General features: G+C 48.2%; 2 protein-coding genes across 3 annotated transcripts in view; one reads left to right on the forward strand and one right to left on the reverse strand.

The window, feature by feature from the left end:
* LOC127690621 (protein polybromo-1-like) overlaps positions 1-18,140 on the reverse strand; it is a 131,136-nt gene that overhangs the window by 18,980 nt on the left and 94,016 nt on the right. The gene's annotated exons all lie outside the window — the stretch shown is intronic.
* The window catches only part of LOC127691107 (anthrax toxin receptor-like), a 51,116-nt gene that overhangs the window by 2,449 nt on the left and 30,527 nt on the right, over positions 1-18,140 (forward strand). The window contains exons 3-12 of the mRNA XM_052190695.1: positions 646-717; positions 3,265-3,336; positions 5,436-5,517; positions 5,626-5,659; positions 7,048-7,127; positions 7,206-7,274; positions 7,584-7,664; positions 7,772-7,832; positions 14,114-14,212; positions 15,622-15,691. Of these exons, the coding sequence (XP_052046655.1) occupies positions 646-717; positions 3,265-3,336; positions 5,436-5,517; positions 5,626-5,659; positions 7,048-7,127; positions 7,206-7,274; positions 7,584-7,664; positions 7,772-7,832; positions 14,114-14,212; positions 15,622-15,691 (720 nt within the window). The remainder of the gene's footprint in view (positions 1-645; positions 718-3,264; positions 3,337-5,435; positions 5,518-5,625; positions 5,660-7,047; positions 7,128-7,205; positions 7,275-7,583; positions 7,665-7,771; positions 7,833-14,113; positions 14,213-15,621; positions 15,692-18,140) is intronic.

Below are 18,140 nucleotides of genomic sequence, written 5' to 3' on the forward strand. Positions count from 1 at the left end.
CTTCTTTCTCCCAACTCGAACTCTGTGAAGATCCTGTTTTCCCCCCCCCAGTGTGGTAGGCAAGCTGAAATGGCTTTTAGACCCCTCTTAGCTGTCAAGGGAGGGAATGGGAACTGGGACATGAACCTCAGAGGGCCTCAGAGCTTCTCACTGTCCCATCTAAGTATCCAAAGTTCTTGGCATACAGAAATTTGTAGTGTGCTCTAAATTTCTATAAACTGGGAATCACATTTGCCCTGATCTCCTGACTTTAGCCATTTGGCTTGTCTGTATTTTTCTCTTATTTTCATGCATGTATGACATGTATTTTTATCATTTCATTACTAGTTATCCCCCTATTAATTCCCTTCTCCGTTAATCTCCCTTCCCACATCTATGTCTGTTTGCTTCATAATGACTCCGTGAGTCCTTGAGACCTCACAGTCCCAGTAGATGAAACTGTTTAGCTACCTTCTGTTCACTACTGGCCCTGATGAAAGTCACCTCTCCTCATGCTTTACCATGGTCTGCAGCAGTAACAAGGCAGCAGGTTGCTTAAAAAAAAAAACTGATGAAAGACTGGAAGACTAGGGAGGCTAACACTACCCTCCCTGCCTGCCTGACAAAGCTGTGTCACACCTTAACATATATCTCCTTTGTCTTCAGATCTGGCGGTGTGGGAGACAACTGGATCCACATTTACTCTTTTGTAGAGGGTTTGGTGAAGAAATTCACAAAGTATGGCTTCTTCTGACTGTAGTCTCCTCTGGGCTTCAAGGAGTATCCCTCTGACAGAGAGAGAGAGAGAGAGAGCGAAGACCCAGGCTGATGTGCTAACAGTTGGGGGCACAGTGTGGTGATAGACACTTAGTACAGGATGTTCAGGCCAGAGGAGTGGATTGGGGAGCTTGCTGGGGAAAGACAAAGAAAAAGGCAAAACCTCTCAGAGAAAAGTTTCAGGGTCTTAGAGAAACCGTGATGTGACCTGAGTCCTCAAGGTGAGAAACTGAATGGGGTCAGGTGTAATTAAAAACCACAGTTCTTATCAGACACAACTTAAGAGAGGCATCCATGGCTCACAGGTTCAGAGGGTTTCAGTCCATCCTTCACAGGCATGGCAAGAGAGGCATGTAGCCAAGGCTATTCACACCATGATACACCAAGAAGAAAGTAAACAGTAGGGACAGGGGCCGGGCTACAACTATTAATGATCTGCCCTTGATCTTCTTCAAGCATCTAGCACCATCTAAATATTCAACAGCTACACAAAAGAGTGTCACCAGATGGAGAACAAAGGCTCAACATGAGATTGTGAGGGATGTTTCCAATTCAAACTATAGCAGTTAACTTCTGTAAATGAGTGATCCTAGACTGGGGAGTCAAGATAATGCAGGAAAGGCTAGAAGAGGAGGACCATGGGTGGGTTGGGGACAAAGTCATAGTAGACCTCATGCTAAGCCAAGGGGATCTGATTTCCTACTCTAACTCATAGTGAGACAGGAAGGGGAGGTATGTATGTGAAGGGCTTCTCGGAGAGGGACAGAGACAGAGACAGAGAGACAGAGAGAAACAGAGACAGAGAGAGACAGAGAGAGAGAGAGAGAGAGAGAGAGAGAGAGAGAGAGATGTTACAGACTGTGGGTCTGCTTAGGGATATCCAGGGTCCTCTGGTCCAGGAAGGCACAGGTCTGGCTGAGATGACAGACAGAACAAACCACGCACACACAGAGGCGGTTTGAAATGAATGTATTTTGGAGCTATAAGGCAAGGATTTTTATACAGGAAGAGTTGGTATTACCATTTCAAAAGATGTAGCCAGTGGGGCAGGCACAATTATCATAGCCATTTGGTACAAGGAAATGCAACATCAGGAACAAAGTTTCTCAAGAAACAGATACAGAGGATCAATTTACAGATGCCATCAAACTTCCTGATTAGAATACAGAGTCACTCATAGTTTACAGCAAACCTTCAGAGTTTGAAGTTTCTTATACCACCTGGATCTTAACAAGTTCTTGTGAGAAATCCTTATCTAACATTTAGCCTTTTATCTTGTGAAAACAAAACTTCCCGAGTAAATCAATACTTTCAGTACCAGAGTGCCCGAGCCATCCTCATATACATATGCGCAGCCATAAAAACCTACATGTGGTTGGAAGGTAGTAATTATGTAAACAACTATGAGGCAAGGCACTGAAATTCTAAAACGGGGGTTGGCGGTCAGTGAGTCGACTTCAAAGACCGGATTATCAGCCAGGCTTTAGGAATCCTGGTGAGAAGAGAAAAGGAGGAAGTCAGGGCAGACTGCTACTTGGGAACTAAGGGCTCATTTTAAATAGCCAGAAAGTAAGAGAGTACAGTAAATTGCCAGGTGGGATTATCAGCTTCCACAGCTTCCAGAGAGTTCCGTTCTTCCCAGGAGGCATTTCTTTTCCGCCTCTGTCTGTAAAATATCATTTTTACAGACATCACTGGGCCACCGCGGCAGAGAGAGAGAGAGAGAGAGAGAATAATCTTGAGTTGGAATGTGAAGAAAGGTGTCTGTGATGGTTTGTATATGCTTGGCCCAGGGAGTGGCACTATTAGGAGATGTGGCCTTGTTGGAGTAGGTGTGTCACTGTGGGTGTAGGCTTGAGACCCTCACCCTAGCTGCCTGGAAGTTAGTCTTCCACCAGCAGCCTTCAGATGAAGATGTAGAACTCTCAGCTCCTCCTGCATCATGTCTGCCTAGATGCTGCCATGCTCCAACCTTGATGATAATGGACTGAAACTCTGAACTTGTAAGCCAGCCCCAGTTAAATGTTGTCCTTATAAGAGTTTCCTTGGTCATGATGTCTGTTCACAGCAGTCAAACCCCAACAAAGACAGTAGCTACAGATGCAAAGAATTTGATATCAGGGTCCAGGGATGAGGATGCCCCCACTGGAGAGTGTGGGAGCCTCTTTGCCTATTCAGATGCAAGCACGTGTGTGTGTGTGTGTGTGTGTGTGTGTGTGTGTGTGTGTGTGTGTGTGTATGAAAAAGAAAAAGGGTCAGAGGGTGGGGAATAGAAGAGAGATGAAGTATGGGATGAATCAGGGTTGTCCTGACACTCTTCTGTGGACCTGTGGGTCCATGTGTTTATCCATGGGCTTTAGAATACTTTGCCAAATTGGCCTTAAGTCCTTACCTCTGAATGTCCTCCATGCATCAGAGATGGGGTGGGGGCAGGGACTTGGTGCTTGCCTGCTCCCTGGCAGGCTGATCTTGTATGTTGGCTTCTCAGTGGTTTTGCTTTGTCTCCAGCCCTAACCTGCGGCTCTCCATCATAACCTACTCGACAGAGGCTGAGGTTATCCTGCCACTCACCTCGGACAGGTAGGCAGGTATTCCTCTGAATCCTGAAGATAGCCTAGTGTCCAGGGATCTTGAGGAAACAGAGGACTTGTAGAGACCTCTGGCATCTCTTAGCATTGCCCTTACTAGGGAGCTCATGTACCCAAATTGATCCCCAGCCTTAGTTTACTAGCAGCCTTGAGCCTGTACTTAAGCAGAATGGACCTGATGCTTCTAGAAGCTCTCCACTCCTGAATCTTACCTATGTCCTGTCTAGAATAACAGATGGGACCCAGGTGAGCTATGTATGTTAGTACCTTTAGAATAATGGCCTGTGCATAGTCTTCTATGAACAAGTTGTTCTCTGCTTGGAAAAGTGGACCAGGGAAACGGCTGGGAAATCCCAAGGGAAGTAGCAGAGTATGGGGGCGGGGAACATCGGGCCTTGTGATCATAAGTAAGGAAGCTTCACCACGGGTCATGAGTCACCTTTATTGAGTTACCATACAGGAAGGTATGGGAACAGGTAGCCATAAAGAGATAGCTCAGAACTACTATGCCAAGAATCCCAGAGGTATGAAGCTGGGGATTTTGACTGAGAGGGAGGGAAGGTCAACTTTGGGTGCTCTTCCAGAGATTCCATCCAGAGTTAGAGAAATGGAAAGAAGAGTGGGACATCTAGGATTGGGGTGTCTGAGTGTATGAAAAACCTCTGTCCTCTGTACTAGAGAAATAGCAGGAGCAGAGAGTTAAGGGAGACCAGTCGGCCTCAGAGAGGAGACTAGAGTCTCTAAATTTATGGACATAAATAGCACCCCAGGTCCATCTGGGAGGTAGGGCAGGAAGAGACTGGCTCTCCAGAGTCCAGGTAAGGCCTGGCTTAGTGTAATCTCGTGGCTTGGTTTTGGAGAGACTTGATTAGATTCGAGTGGCAGAGAGAATTCCTGGGGGTGACTCTGGCAGGGAGTTCAGCAGAGCTGCAGAGCATAGGAGAGGCTGGGCAGGGCAAGGAGTTGTCCTGGGCTGAGGGGAGGAATTGAGTCTGGGCCGGGGTAGAGGGTTGAGATAGACACTGTAGAAGATGGTTGGCTAGGCCAATCAGAAGGATAGATTCTAGGGCCAGAGAGAGGGGTAGATGCTGAGATGGGAGAAGGCTATGGGCAGGGCAGAGAGAAAGAGGTAGGCTGTACATAGGGTGAGCTGGACTGGGCTGTGCTGGCCAACGGAGGAGGGCAGAACTGGAGTGAGAAATCCCTGGTTTGACCCCCACTGGGCATGCTGAACATTATCATGTCATCTTTTAGTGATGTATACCTGGGCCAGGCATGCATAGGGCCCTCAAAGCTCAACCCTGGCATGTCCTCTCTGTTCCCCAACAGGAAGCCGCCTTTGAGTTGATTGTGAATCACCTTGCTATGCCTGCTTAACCTTCTCACATCAGATTATTCTGAACCTCATATACCCACCTATCTTGTCCTAGAATGATCATCAGGCCCCACCCTGCTCCCCTCAGTGTGTTCTGTCTGTTTTAATAACACTGGACAGGCCATATTGCTTCTAGCCTAGAGAGCAACACAGATGCCTTATGGACAGTCCTGAAGGCCTGACTCTCTGTGGAATCCATGGTTGGGCTCATATCTAAGTAGTTTGGCCATTGCCTTTGGCAGTCTAGAGGGAAGGGAGTCAAGCCAGAGCCCTGTGACAGTGGGAATAGGTACTGGTCAGTAACACAGCAGGCTTGCATGGCCCCTTCAGCCCTACCCAGTGAAGAACAGACTGCCCAGAAGGAGAGTGACTTTGGCATTACTTTGCCCATTTAGAATGTGGACACTCCCCCTCAGAATCCCTAGTTTAAATGCGTATTCCAAGCTGTTCTCCAAGGAGTTAACAGGCAAGGTCTCTGACCAAATCTCCAAGGTCTGGGTAACCCATAATGTAAACGAACTCAAAGAAAATTGAACCTTCCCCTGGGTCCCATCAGGGTCAGAGAAAGGTCCAACTCAGAAAGGAAAGACGATGCCTCTTATCTGGTGACCTCCCTAAGCCAGGGGTCTGCACAGTGAGCAAGGCCACAGGATGACTGGGAGACATCTTGCTGCTGTCGATAGCCCAATGCCACCTTTCTTTTTTATTCTCTCTAGAAACGAAATCAATAAGGGCCTTCTGGTGCTGAAGAACATAGAGCCTCTGGGGTTAACGCACAGGCTAAAAGGACTGAAAAAGGTACAGACACCTACAGCGGGCCCTGCCTAGAGGACCTCTGGGGTCATCTCACTGTGTCACCATTGCTATTTTGTTTTTGTATTTTTTTGTTTTCATTTTTTCCACCAGGCAAATGAACAGATCCGAAGAACCAACTTGCGAGGTGAGCTGTCTGTCCCTTCAGCGAGGCGGAGCCCACAGAGTCCAGTTCCCTGCTGGGTCTATGTGCAGATCTTGGACCTCTTCAAGTCTGACTCTTGAAACCAGTGCTCCTCTCCCTGCACAGCAGGCCCCTCTGAACACAGCACCCCACTCTGTGCTTCTGAGCATGCTTCTGAGCATGCTTCTGAGGCGGCCGGATGCTGCGTGTGGTCACCTGTAGGCTCTGTTCTCACTGGTCCTTGGCCCACAGATATGCTTGCCAACAGAACCAAGAGAGCCCGAGAGCCTAACAGACTGAGAAGCCTGGGCCTGGACCAGGGCTCAGTTTTCCTCTGGCTCTCAAGTCTTCTTTCTATCTCTTACTTTTTTTGGTCAGCTTCCTAAGCCCATGAATCAACCATGCCCAGTCAAGATCTGTGTCCCTGTGGATTACGGGCCTTTAGTACATGTCTAGAATATGTAGAAACCAGTGGGGAAATTTGATGAGATGTCATTGGGTGTCCTGCCTAAGGCTTTCTGAAGTGTGGTCTTTCAGTGAGCAAGAAGGTAGATTATATTAACTAGATGCCTAGTTAATATAATGAGAGTTATATGTTATTATGCTGAGTGTCATCACATGACGTTCACACGCTGAATTCCTAACATCTAAGCCTATCTCCCCAAGGCTGCTTATCTGTATGGTTATATCTTAGCTGAAGTTCAGGTCTAGTCTTTAACAGATGTCTCTGATTTGAGGGTTAGGATCCTGGAGGAGACTCTCCAGCCACAAGGCGGATCAAGGTGGCATCTCTATAGATGTGCAGAGCAAAGCATTTGCTCTTGGTCTCTGCTTATATACTTTCCAGTGGGTATCATGGGGTTCTAGGACTGTGTCTGGTTGTCTTAGGTGAGTGATGTCACAGAGTTCTGGTTATCAGGTGCATCCTTGGGTATGGTGGGAATCCTAAGCTATATTTTACATGTCTAAAAGGCAATTTTATTATGCTCATGACAGGCCTTGACTTTCTGGGCTTCCTGTTCCTACTAACTTGTTCCCAAGGATGTATAAAACGCTGGCCCCAGACTCTACCTGTCTCACTAGGGCATCCTCAGTAAGGAAGGCCTTCCTTGTCCCCTCACCTGCCCAGGGAGAGACTGGGCTTATGGCTCAATAACTAGACTGCCCTTAGGACAGAGGTTCACAGCACAGGGAGGAGAGGAGAGGCAAGGTCTGCTGGTAGGGTTCCAAATATCTGTAGACTAGCTAGTAAAGAAAGCCTTTTCACTCTAAGACCAAGGGTAAGGAACAAGCAGCCTTACCACAGAGGACCATGCTGAATCTGCAGCCTCAACCACTAGGCAAGCCCTAGGGTCTTTCCCTCCCAGCCCACCCACTTGTTTCTTCTGTAGGCCGCAAAGTCAACAGTGTGATTATTGCTCTGATCTACGGGTTATTACTACTGAAGCCATATGTTGACACAATGGAAGAGGTGAGTCCAGTCCACAGGGATCAGCGCTTTGCCTCTGGTGTTTGGGGATTTATTTTCAGTGCCTTTCTTTCTTTTCAGGCCAAAAAAGCCCGGAAAATGGGAGCAATCATTTACACCGTGGGTGTTTTTATGCATAGCAAACAACAGGTACTTCAGACCCAGTGATCAAGTGCAGTGCCCCTGAGTATCCTAGATGGTAAAGCCCTCTTTACAATACCAAGAGGGTAGGATGCTCACCTACCCAAAGGTTAAATTTAAGTAAGCAAACCCCTTACACTGAATGGGCCAGAGAGTTTCCCATTCATTAAGGCTGGGCTCTAAATGAAAGCCAGCGAGTGCACTAATATCACCACAGCTCCAGGGCAACAGTTCCTGTCACAAGTCTGGGAACCTGTTATGTCACAATTCTAGTTCCTCACACTGAGGTTCGAGCCAATTATTTTTCTCCTATCACAGTTGGTGAATATTGCAGGCGACCCAAATCACTGTTTTGGGGTCGATGAAGTGTTCGCTGCTCTGGAGAAAGTTATTGACCCAGTGAGTATGTGGGGCATGGAAGACTGTGGAAACACCGTCTGCATTCCCTGAGGCCTACTATACAGTCCATCTCTCTCTCTCTCTCTCTCTCTCTCTCCCCCCCTCAGCTTACGTCAAATTCCTGTACTGAAATACTGTCCGTGCAGCCTACCTTCGTGTGTGCTAAAGGTAAGGACAGAGACAGATAGGTCCTGGGCAGATGGCAGAGCTCAGAAATACAAGCACGTGTGTGTGTGTGTGTGTGTGTGTGTGTGTGTGTGTGTGTGTGTGTTGTAATGTGCACAGGTGCGTGCATGTGTGAGGCGTGCACTGAACACACAGCCTGTGTGTGGTATCTCCATGGTGTGGGTGGAAGATGTGACCTGTGTTTTTTGACAACTAATATTGATAATCCACTTGACAAAGTCTAAAATTACCTAGAAAGCAAACCTCTTAGAGTGACCGTGAGCAAGTGAGCAAGTTTCTAGACTGGCTTCATTGAAGGGGGAAAACCCACTCTAAATACAGGTGGCCTAAGCCAATGACTGGAGGTCCCACTCTGAGTAGACAAAAAGAAAAGCCGTCTGCCAGCATCCATCTCTCTTTCTCCTCATGGCTATGGAATAAGATAAGCAAAAACCTCAAGCTTCTGACAAAATGACTTCTCCCAGTCCATGACGGACTGAACTCTTAAAACTGCCAACTGAAATAAGCCCTTCCTTTGAGTTTATTTTGTCTGGCAGCATCAAGAAAAAGTAATACAGAAAACTGGTATCAGGAATAAGACTGTTATAGAATTGTGTCATTCTTGAGCCTTTGAAGATCGTTGGTAGGAAAGAAAATGAGCCAAGGTTTGGAACTTTGAGACAGAAAAGCTGAAAATGCTCTGAGCAGAGCTTAAGGGGTTGTTGAAAGGACTTTCAGCACCAGGATGAAAGGGCTTAAAAGGAGAGTATAGGGGGTTAGATGAGTGTGGCTAGGCAGCGTGGGGGAAGGTGTCCAGGCGGGCCCTTGCCTGGGCACCTCTGCCCCTGAGGAACCACACACACACAGACATGATATAGAATAGAGTTTATTCAGAGTAGGGGATGGGAGTTAGTGGGGAGAGAGAGAGAGAGAGAGAGAGAGAGAGAGAGAGAGAGAGAGAGAGAGAGAGAGAGAGAGAGAATAGAGAGAGTGAGAGAGTGGAGGCCAGCCATGACCATATGGAGGGGGAAGAGCCCCAGGGGCAGAGAGGTGAGAGAGTGTGGGAGAGCAGAGAGCAAAGAGGGAGAGGAGGAGCAAGTAGCCCCTCTTATAGTGGGCCAGATCTCTGGGGCGGGGCATACCTGGCTATTGCAAGGTAGGTGTGGGGTGGAGCTTAGACAAAACCCCAACAGTTGTTCTAGGGGAAGTTTGGGAAACCAGTGTGTCAAGGGAAATGTTTACAGTGGAGGCCTAGGAGTCCATGGGGAACCTGGGTAGAGGCCACTCAAGGTGTGTTCTGACAGGAACTCTGGCCTTATTGTGCTGGTGTCTCAAGAGCTTGAGTGAAGCTGTGTTCAAACTCCAAGGACTAATCTATTTGACAGCAGAAATCTCAAGACATAAAATAGCACCCAGTGAGTGTCATGGTAATGTCTCAACTATTAACCAGGTCTGCAACAGAGATTCACGGGAGCAAAAAAAAATAAGAAAAAAATGTGGTATTTGACAAGATGGGGGAGGATTTTAAGGTTGTAAAACAGCTAGTAAAAAGAAAACACCATTGAGAATTGTTTAAAGTCCTTAGCATCCTTTAGCATCTTTAAAGAGAAATCCTCTCAGAACAAGGACAAAAGGAAAGGGACCCTGAGAGCAAGATACCACCAGCACCAGCACCAGCACCAGCACCACCACCACCACCTATAAACTGGTTCACCTTTTGAAATGCAAATTTTTAAAAAGAGCTTGAACTCAGAAGAGATTACCAATTCAAAAAGAACTTTCTAGGGAAGTGTTTTCTCAGATTCAGCAACCAAGACCTATAGATGCCACTACAGCTTTGTCCCAAAGGGAACTCAACTTCATCCCAAGCTGACAGCAGAACTTGACAGTGTCATTCACATGGCACTGGTTTTGTGGACACGCAAGATGCAAGATTGAGGTAACAAGGACTTCTGAGAGGTCCTTAGGCCACCCAATTTGTAGCAGGATCAGAGTACCAGAGAGAAGAGACCCTAATAGGTCTTTGTTTGAAGCTTATATCATAATGGAGACCCCAGCACCTTAGAGATGTTAGAACCATGGGACATCCATTGAAGAAAGCTGCAGGAATACGGTGGAGGTACCCAAAGAGAAGCTATGTGTGCTGGAGGAATCAGAGGCTGCCTGCTGAAAGGGTAAGCCCTTTGAACCCAATGGTTCCAGTCAGAGTTGACACAGGCTGGATTTCCATGATGGTCAGTACCCTGGAACTGTGAATCAAAATAACCCCTTCTTTCCTAAGTTGCTTGTTTGAGACACTTTGGTACAGTAATGAGAAAGTAATTAATACATTTATACACTGTTTGAGGGCGGTCTGTGCCCATGCATTTCTATGCAGAAATGTGTGTGGGTAGGAAATTTGGATTGTGTGTGCATGTGTATGTTGGTGACATAAATGGTACACATGTGTATGAGGAATATATGTGTGCGCATAATATTTTTTATAGTATAAGTATGGAAAATTAAGTTGGAGTAGTTTGTATCAAGTGTATGTCCTCTATGTGCTGCATATGTTTTGTAAGTGGATTTAAAAAAAAGGAGATGACTGCTCCTAGATATGGTGGTGGAGAAAGTACAGTCAGAGGCAGGGACATCTGGGAGAGTCCAGAGCGATCATGACCAGGCTGAGCTGGGCCATCTGAGGGAAGAGGAGAGGGTCAGACCAAGAGCCAGGAAGGCAAAGGGCAGATAAAGGGCCGAGTAACCAAAATGGTTGGATTACATAGGGAAGGGCATCTGGGGGAAGGGCAGCCCAGCCCCTGGGCTGGAGAAGTTTAGAGGAAGGGGCTATGTTAAATAGGCACCTCATTTTTTGTCCTGGGTTTGAGACCTAACAGTAGGTAGAAAAATCTAAATGCAACAGTTCTATGGTAAGGTTTATACGTATGTATGTAATGTGTCTTGGGAGAATATTATGGGAAGGAGGTACATGTGTGGTTTAATATGAGGGACGTGAATATTTATAGTATAGGTGGTGTTTGTGGGCTGCCTGGTAGAGGTGTCTTGTGCGTGGTAAGTGAGCTTTGGTGGATATATGTGAACCATGTGTAAATGTGTGGTATATGTGACATGATAGGACCCTGGGAGGGCTGCGGAGGGAGTGGCTCAAGCAGGCATGGGAGGAGAAAGTCTGATATGTAATTGTGCTTTGTATGTTGGTGTGGGGTTCTGAGGTGTGGAGTATTATGGTGTGGAGGGTAGATAGTGTGTATATACCACATGATGTATTTATATGGCATGTGCTCCATGTATGAGTCTTAATGTAGTATGTGGTGTGTAGTATATATTTATGGGATTTGTGACATGCATTTATGTTATCTGGTATATCAGAGTAGTATATGTGATATCTGTGGTATTTTTACAACTGTGAGTATGGAATAAATCATGTGTGTTGCTTTGTGTAGGGCATAGAATATGTCCATTTGTTAGTACGTATGTGATAGTAAAGAACTTGGTGTGTGTGTGTGTGTGTCTGTGTTATACATGATATATATGATTAAATATGTAATATTTCTAAAGGGAACATGGTGTTTGGGTGTTTATATTTTATGGTTACATATGCCTTAGGCAGCATACATGCACATGTAGTTTATAATATGTATTATAGTTAGTATGTGTGTGGAACACAGTACATATAATATGTGCATATGATGTATGTGTATCTATGATGGTGCTGGGGGGGGAGGATGAGCATTTATGGAGTGGCTGTGCTTTAGGTATAGTATCATGTACGCATGGAAGGCACACACTGTGATAACATTGGGATGTGCATGCAGTTACTACCTATTTTTCTCAAAACAAAAGGTGTCATTATAAGGCTAGGAAGAGTGGGGGATCGTGTCCACAGGTGGAAATGAACCCTTGAGCACAGTGGGCATCTATGTTGCTCCTGGAAACAAGAGGAAACACCTATGCCTGGAAAAGATACCCACAAAGATAGCCTTGCTTACTTCACCGCAGCATTGTCATGGCCAACACCTGACCTCCAGGACCAGAACTGACGAGGACAACCTCCATCTATCACAAGGTCCCTGCATCAGTGTGCCAAAGACACGCACGTTTGGTTCCGAGGGAAGGATGTCTTGCTTTGCCAGTATCTGCATACAGACTTGTCCTGAGTTGCTAGAACTTTGCACTCTACAGGAAGCCCTGAGCCTCTGTCTCCCACTGGGAACAGCTAGGTCTTCCTCTGCCTGCCGGCTCAGGCAGCTAAGTCCTGGCCTCCATAGTTTTCAGTGGGAGCCCAAGGCCCCGGGCTTGAGATGACAGGGCCCTGCTCACATTGAGCTGTGTTCCCCTCAGCATCTATGTGAGGCAAAGTGGCGCCACGTATGTGGGAGCTGCAGTGTGTTCTTCGGTGGACAGAAATAAGTTGGGGCATTAGGTTGGCGGGTGTAGCATCTAGAGGCTGGTAGACATTACAGGCAGATACATATTTGTATCCTAGTCATTGGCTCTAGGCTGCTCCTGCCCCTCCCCATGTCCCCCTGTGGAAGACTCCGAAGCCTGCTGTGTTGACGGGTGAAGGGAGGCGTGCTTCTGGGTTAAAGACAAAAGCAAAATCACCCAGGCCTCCGTGTCTAGACAACTGAGACAAAGCCCAGGTAAAACACGAGCTGTCACTCTTCCCTCGCTGGGGCTGAAGCAAGGCGACAAGCGCCTGCAGACATTAGCTTAGCCACTGACCTGTCAAACTGTGGAATACCTTTCAACTGTCCAAGTACTAACCAGGCCTATCACCCACACACAAAAAAAAAAAAAAAACCCTAAAGAATCAACTAACCTGGGCCCATAGCGGCTCACAGAGATGGAACCGCCAACCAGGGAGCATGTGTGGGACACACCCAGGCATCCCACACATATGTCACAGTTGGGCAGCTGGATCTTTATGTGGGACTCCTAAAGCAGGAGCAGAGACTGTCGGGGACTCTGCTGCCTGCCTTTGGATCCCTTTCCCCTGACTGGACTGCCTTGTCCAGCTACAGCAGGAGAAGGTGAGCCAGGTCTTACTGCAACTTGATATGACAGGGCTGGTTGATACTCACGGGAGGCCTCCTCTTTTCTGAAGAGAAATGGAGAAGGAATAGATGGGGCATGGGTGGGGGCTAGAGGAGTGAAGGGATAGGAAAATGCAGTTGGGAAGGGAATTAATTAAAAATAATTGCAAAATCAAAAATTTTAATTGTATCTACTGTGGACTCAGAGGCAACTTCATTAAAGCAGTTTTTCATAGAAGTAAAGGAGGAGGAGAAAGAAGAGGAGGAAGAGGAGGAGGAGGAGGAGGAGGAGGAGGAGGAGACCTGTCACTTCCGGGGAATCCTAAGGCTTCCTGTACCTCCAAATGAAGCAGAATTAGCTGTTGGCTTGAAATGGCACCAAAGTCAACCTGTGTGCTATGGAGTCTGGGGAGGAACCTTGTAAAGAGAGTCCTTAATCAACTACCCTAAGGCACTGAAATGCATGGGGGACAGGAATGAATGAGACCCAGGCCCCTAGGTAGCCGAGCAAGCAAATGAGGACAGGGTGGAAGAGTCCTGCCTGCAGAACCTCCTGTCAGCTGTCCTCTCTGTGTCCTTTCTATATTGGTGTCAGCGTCAGGGAACTGCTCCTCTGATGTTAGAAGACCTTGCTAATCCCCAGAGTGATGGGGAAGATGAGAATGAAGAAGAAGGTGCTGGCCTCTGGCCCTGTGTCTGAGACCGTCCAGCTCCTGGGAGGGACTCTCTAAGGTGCCAGGGACTGGACCTGTTCTCTCTGTCCCAGTCCCAGCTCCTGCGGTCTGTATTTCCACACCATAGATCACAGGGGGAAAATGATGTTCTTCATTCTCAGTAGTACCACAGGTAGGGAACTAGCCCCTCCCTTGTGCAAAGGAGGCCCTAGCTGTGCTACCGTGCCCGTGTTGATTAAGGAGTGCATGAGGTCTCAGAGCAGGAAGGTTTCAGCTGAGCTGGTCTAGCTTGGAACAGGCTGGGACTCTCTTGTGGACTTTGGACTTGTTGGGTCAGGGATCACAGTAAGGCTATGCAAGCCCCCTCCGGCTACATTAGCACAGAAGTGCAGTGACAGCAGATGCGGATTTGCCTCCTCTACAAGTCCCATGGGTGATGGTTCAGACACTGGGGCTGTTTCGTAAAGGCACCTGAGAATTCCATCTTCAGGGCAGCCTTCTGTGAAAGGTGAGACTAGGGAGAACCCTGCTCCCTGCTCTTCCTTGCCCCAACGAGTCTATGTTGTTCTTGCAGACGCCTACCAAGTAAATGTTAACGGACATGGGTTTAACAATACAAACGACGTAAAGCAAGTTATTTGCAGATTCACGTTCAATGACGCCAGAGTCGTTGGTAAGTAGCCCCTTGGTACCTCTGGGGTGCACTATTACCACACGGGACCATTTCCCTAAGTCAGCCAAGCCTCCTGCCTTTGCTGACCATGTTCAACAGGTATGGGAAGCTAAAGGCAGCATAGGCCAAGGAAAAGGACTAAGCAGCCGGCCTAGCCATTCTCCCTTTATACAAGCATGGGGGAAGAATAAACCCTTCAGTTCCCAAGGGCTTCTAGAGGCTGGCACGATGCTGGCCTGACCCCTGCAGCATCCATTTAGCCTGTCTTCTTGAGAGCTGAATACCAGGACCTAGAGTCTACAGAGCAGCATCCCCAGACTAAGTCTAGAAGATGCCTAGAAAAGCCTTTCTGGGAAGGCCAGAATTACATCACAGAGAGACCAGGGATTGGGAAGTTGGAAGCCAAGCCAGTGGGTATCCAGCTTGGCGCTTGGCTTTTGCCCCAGCTCAGTGACAGGACGTTACTGTCTGTCAAAGAGTGGGAGTAGTCTTCAGTCACAGTCACAAAATACTTCTCAGGCTCCCACCAATGCAGGGAAAGAAAAGCTCTCTTCCCTTTCGAGGCTTTTCCTGTTCTGTAAACAAGCATCCGCCCACCCACTTCCTGGGTCTAACCTTGGATACCATTACTTTCATCCTGCCCCTGTACCCAGCCCACCAGCAGGTTGTGATGCCTTCACGTCCAAGCTGGACCTGGAGCTTTCCTAGCCCCTGACAGATCTATAACACTGGCAGGGAAGCCCAAGTTTCTACCCACAATTCCTCGCTCACTCACTCCCTTGGCAAGCTTGGCACCTCGCCAGGTGCCTCCTTCACTTCCCACAGAGCCCCAACCCTCAGATCACACCCTGACCAGTCCTAGCCCAAATAGCAGCAACCCACCCAGAATCTACTTCAGTGGATTTGGCACACCAAACACAAGTACCCAGAAGTGTGCCTGGTCCTGAAGCACCCACGGCCTACTCTCAGTAAGTCTCGACCCACCGAGTCCAGTTCCCCACCACTATCATCACTGAGCACCTTTAAATTCCAGGCAAGGCATCATTTCATGTGTAAATACTTCTGCTTCCTTAAATATGACGTCATCCTTCTAAAAGAAGGGGCGAGTCACCTGAGAACCTGTCTCTCCTGCAACATGCCCACTGCTCTCTCTGCTCAAAGCTCTCTGCACTCTGACTTTTATGTCCTGTGTTTCTAGTTTGGCTCTCACCCCTAACAAATGCAGCCTAGGATGCAAGAGCCCTCCCTACATGTGCCTGCTGAGAGCTGTTCAGTGCTGGGCAGGTGTCCTCTAACAAAAACAAGAGGCAGGGGGCAGAAGGCAGTCCTCAACCAGGGTCAGTTCTCAGTCAGGGCTGACAGTGGAAAAAGGACATCCATATTGATAATCTTGTGTCATTTTCTTTTAGATGAGAGTCCCAGTGGTGTGAATGAACACAGTATAACTTGTCCTGGACCAAAAATTAAAAATACTGGAGAGTAAGTGCTCCTTGCTGGGGGCCTTAGAGTCCAATGGTCAGTGTTTATCAGAGTGAGGAAGTGCCTTTGCCTGGATGCCTTAATGGGGAGCTTATGGTTTGTCTGCCAGCTCGTGGAAAATCTCGGGTGTCCCCTCTACTATGGAGCACCCGTCTTCCACCTGTGGGTTCCATTTCCTTTCTATATGCCCTTGGTAGTGACCCTGGTGGTATTCAGGAATACATAGTGCCCAGGCTCTGCTGAGGACAGGATGCAGAAGACAATGGGTTCGAGGGTTCAAACCTGCATTTGAGCACCTTCCTGGTTCTTTAGCTGCTGGCCACTAGGACCATATGACATGCAGGCCTCTTATGGCAGCCTGGTACGCAACTGTCACCATCACTGCAGAGGTTGACGCTTTATGCTTTGGGGGGGGGGTAGTTTCTCTGCCTACCTGTCCACTCTCGGGGAGTCCCTGTGCTAGGATTTCAGCATCATTACACTGGTGATTGATGTGTGCAAACAGTTTGAGCAAACTGAATGGGAACAGGACTCTTCCCATCATCCTATCTCTTTTCTGTGCCTTAGGAATGTTATTCTAAAAGTCAGTCTGAACAATGGCATCTCCCTTCATTGGGAACAAAGTCATTATAACCAGTACCAACTGCATGAGTACTAGGGTAAGTTCCCAAAGATAAAGCAGGTCCACATAGAAATCAAAAGATAATCCAAACAAGGTGGTATGGGCGGGGCGGTACCCAAAAGTAGCAGTAGACACTGGTTAGGTAGTCTGCCGCAGTTTCTAGAGGAGCCGCCTGGAACAAGTGTGCGCCTCTCTGCCAGAGATGGTCTAGGACATGAAGGGTATAGAGCATCTCCTCTTGCATGTTCCAGGCCTAGGGATCCAGGGTTTCCAACATCAGTAGCCAAAGATGTGCGCCAGTGAATGGGGTCCCCAGAAGCTGAGATGGACCCAAATTTACTCAGGCCTACCCCCACCTACCCTTCTTGATGACACCTGTCATTTGCAGTGTCCCCAGCCTCCAGCTGTGTCCCCTCTCCTTGGCTGCCCCCTCTGTGGGCTTACTAGCTCGAGCAGGACGTCCTCTCCCATTGTGGCAGGGCGAAGCTGTCAGTCATGTATACCAGCTCATGCCAGGGCCCCCGAGGAGAAAAGGGTCGTTCTTCATGTACTGCCTCTCCAGCTGCAAGTCAGTCTTCCAAGCACAGGAGAAGGAGCTTTATGTTCACTTGTGACTATTCTTGAATTCTTCTCAAGTTTCAGAGGGAGGAGAAGTGAGCTTCTTGTGCAGAGCTAGGAGACACAGAGATTTCAATGCCTTAGAAGGCCGACCCACACTCCCGGCCCCACCTCTTTAGTAGCTCAGTCACCTGACCCTTTCCAAGAGATCTGGACTAGTAGTATCCTGTGGCCAAGACCACGGTGAGAACCGCCATCCTCAGACCATGGAAGATCTTGGGTTCAGATCTCTTAGATTCTGAGCTTGGAAGAGAGGAAGGGTCGGCTGCCCTCTGAGGACCAGCCTGGGCCACTAACCCCACTGTAGCCTGTGTGTGTCAAGGCAAACTGGGTGAAGATAGTGTGTGTGCAAATAGAAAGCCAGGAGTGGGCACAGGGAAAGAAGCCACTGATGCTATCAGCCACAGGGAGGTACAACCAGAGACACAACCAGCCAGCCACTGAAAAAAGACCCAGACAAAGTCAGCACTACTCCCAACCAGGGATCCCAAGGCAGCGCGGTGTTCAACTGGTCCTGGCTGATGTTCCTGCCAATCGTGCTGGGGACTCTGCTCTTGCTGTGCTGCACTTGGAAGTTTTGCCTAAAGGTAAGCGTCTGCAGCCCACCCCCCACCCTCTTGCCCTGGCACCCACACGCAAACCCTCACTCCAAGGGACAGAGTCCTATGCCAGCACTATAATCCAGCCTGCTGGCAAGTTCCCATCTGATCCAAGGCCCCCCACATCATCCAGGGGGGGCACAAACTCTTAGTATTAAATACCCAAACTCTATGCCTGCCTGTGCTCTAGGAAGCCTCCAGCCTAGCTGGCACAGAAATTCGGTCTGAGACGCTTGGCCTGTAAGCTAAGGTTCGCTCCAGAAAGAGGCCATCCCAGCACCCTTAGACCAGGACATGACGGCAGTCATGGGACGGTCGACTGGCTGGTGCCGTCTTAGCCAGAAGACTTTTTTTCACAACTCTGTGAACGAGGAGGAGGGTCCCCAGAAGAAAAATATCCCGATAACAAAGAACAACTCTATTTCTTTCTTGACTCTCTTAGGTAACACTGAAAGCTTGCTAATACTTCCCAGGCCACACTAGAATGCATCCCCACCCCACAGGGGCGTGTCCCCCTTTTCAGCTGGTGAATGCACAGAGAAAGAGAGGTTGGCTCTGAGGCCATAGACTAAGCAGGTGTCCCCAAAGCACTCTTCATGGTGAGGAACTG

The sequence above is a fragment of the Apodemus sylvaticus genome, chromosome 8, assembly GCF_947179515.1.
Source record: "Apodemus sylvaticus chromosome 8, mApoSyl1.1, whole genome shotgun sequence".
Lineage (NCBI taxonomy): Eukaryota > Metazoa > Chordata > Mammalia > Rodentia > Muridae > Apodemus > Apodemus sylvaticus.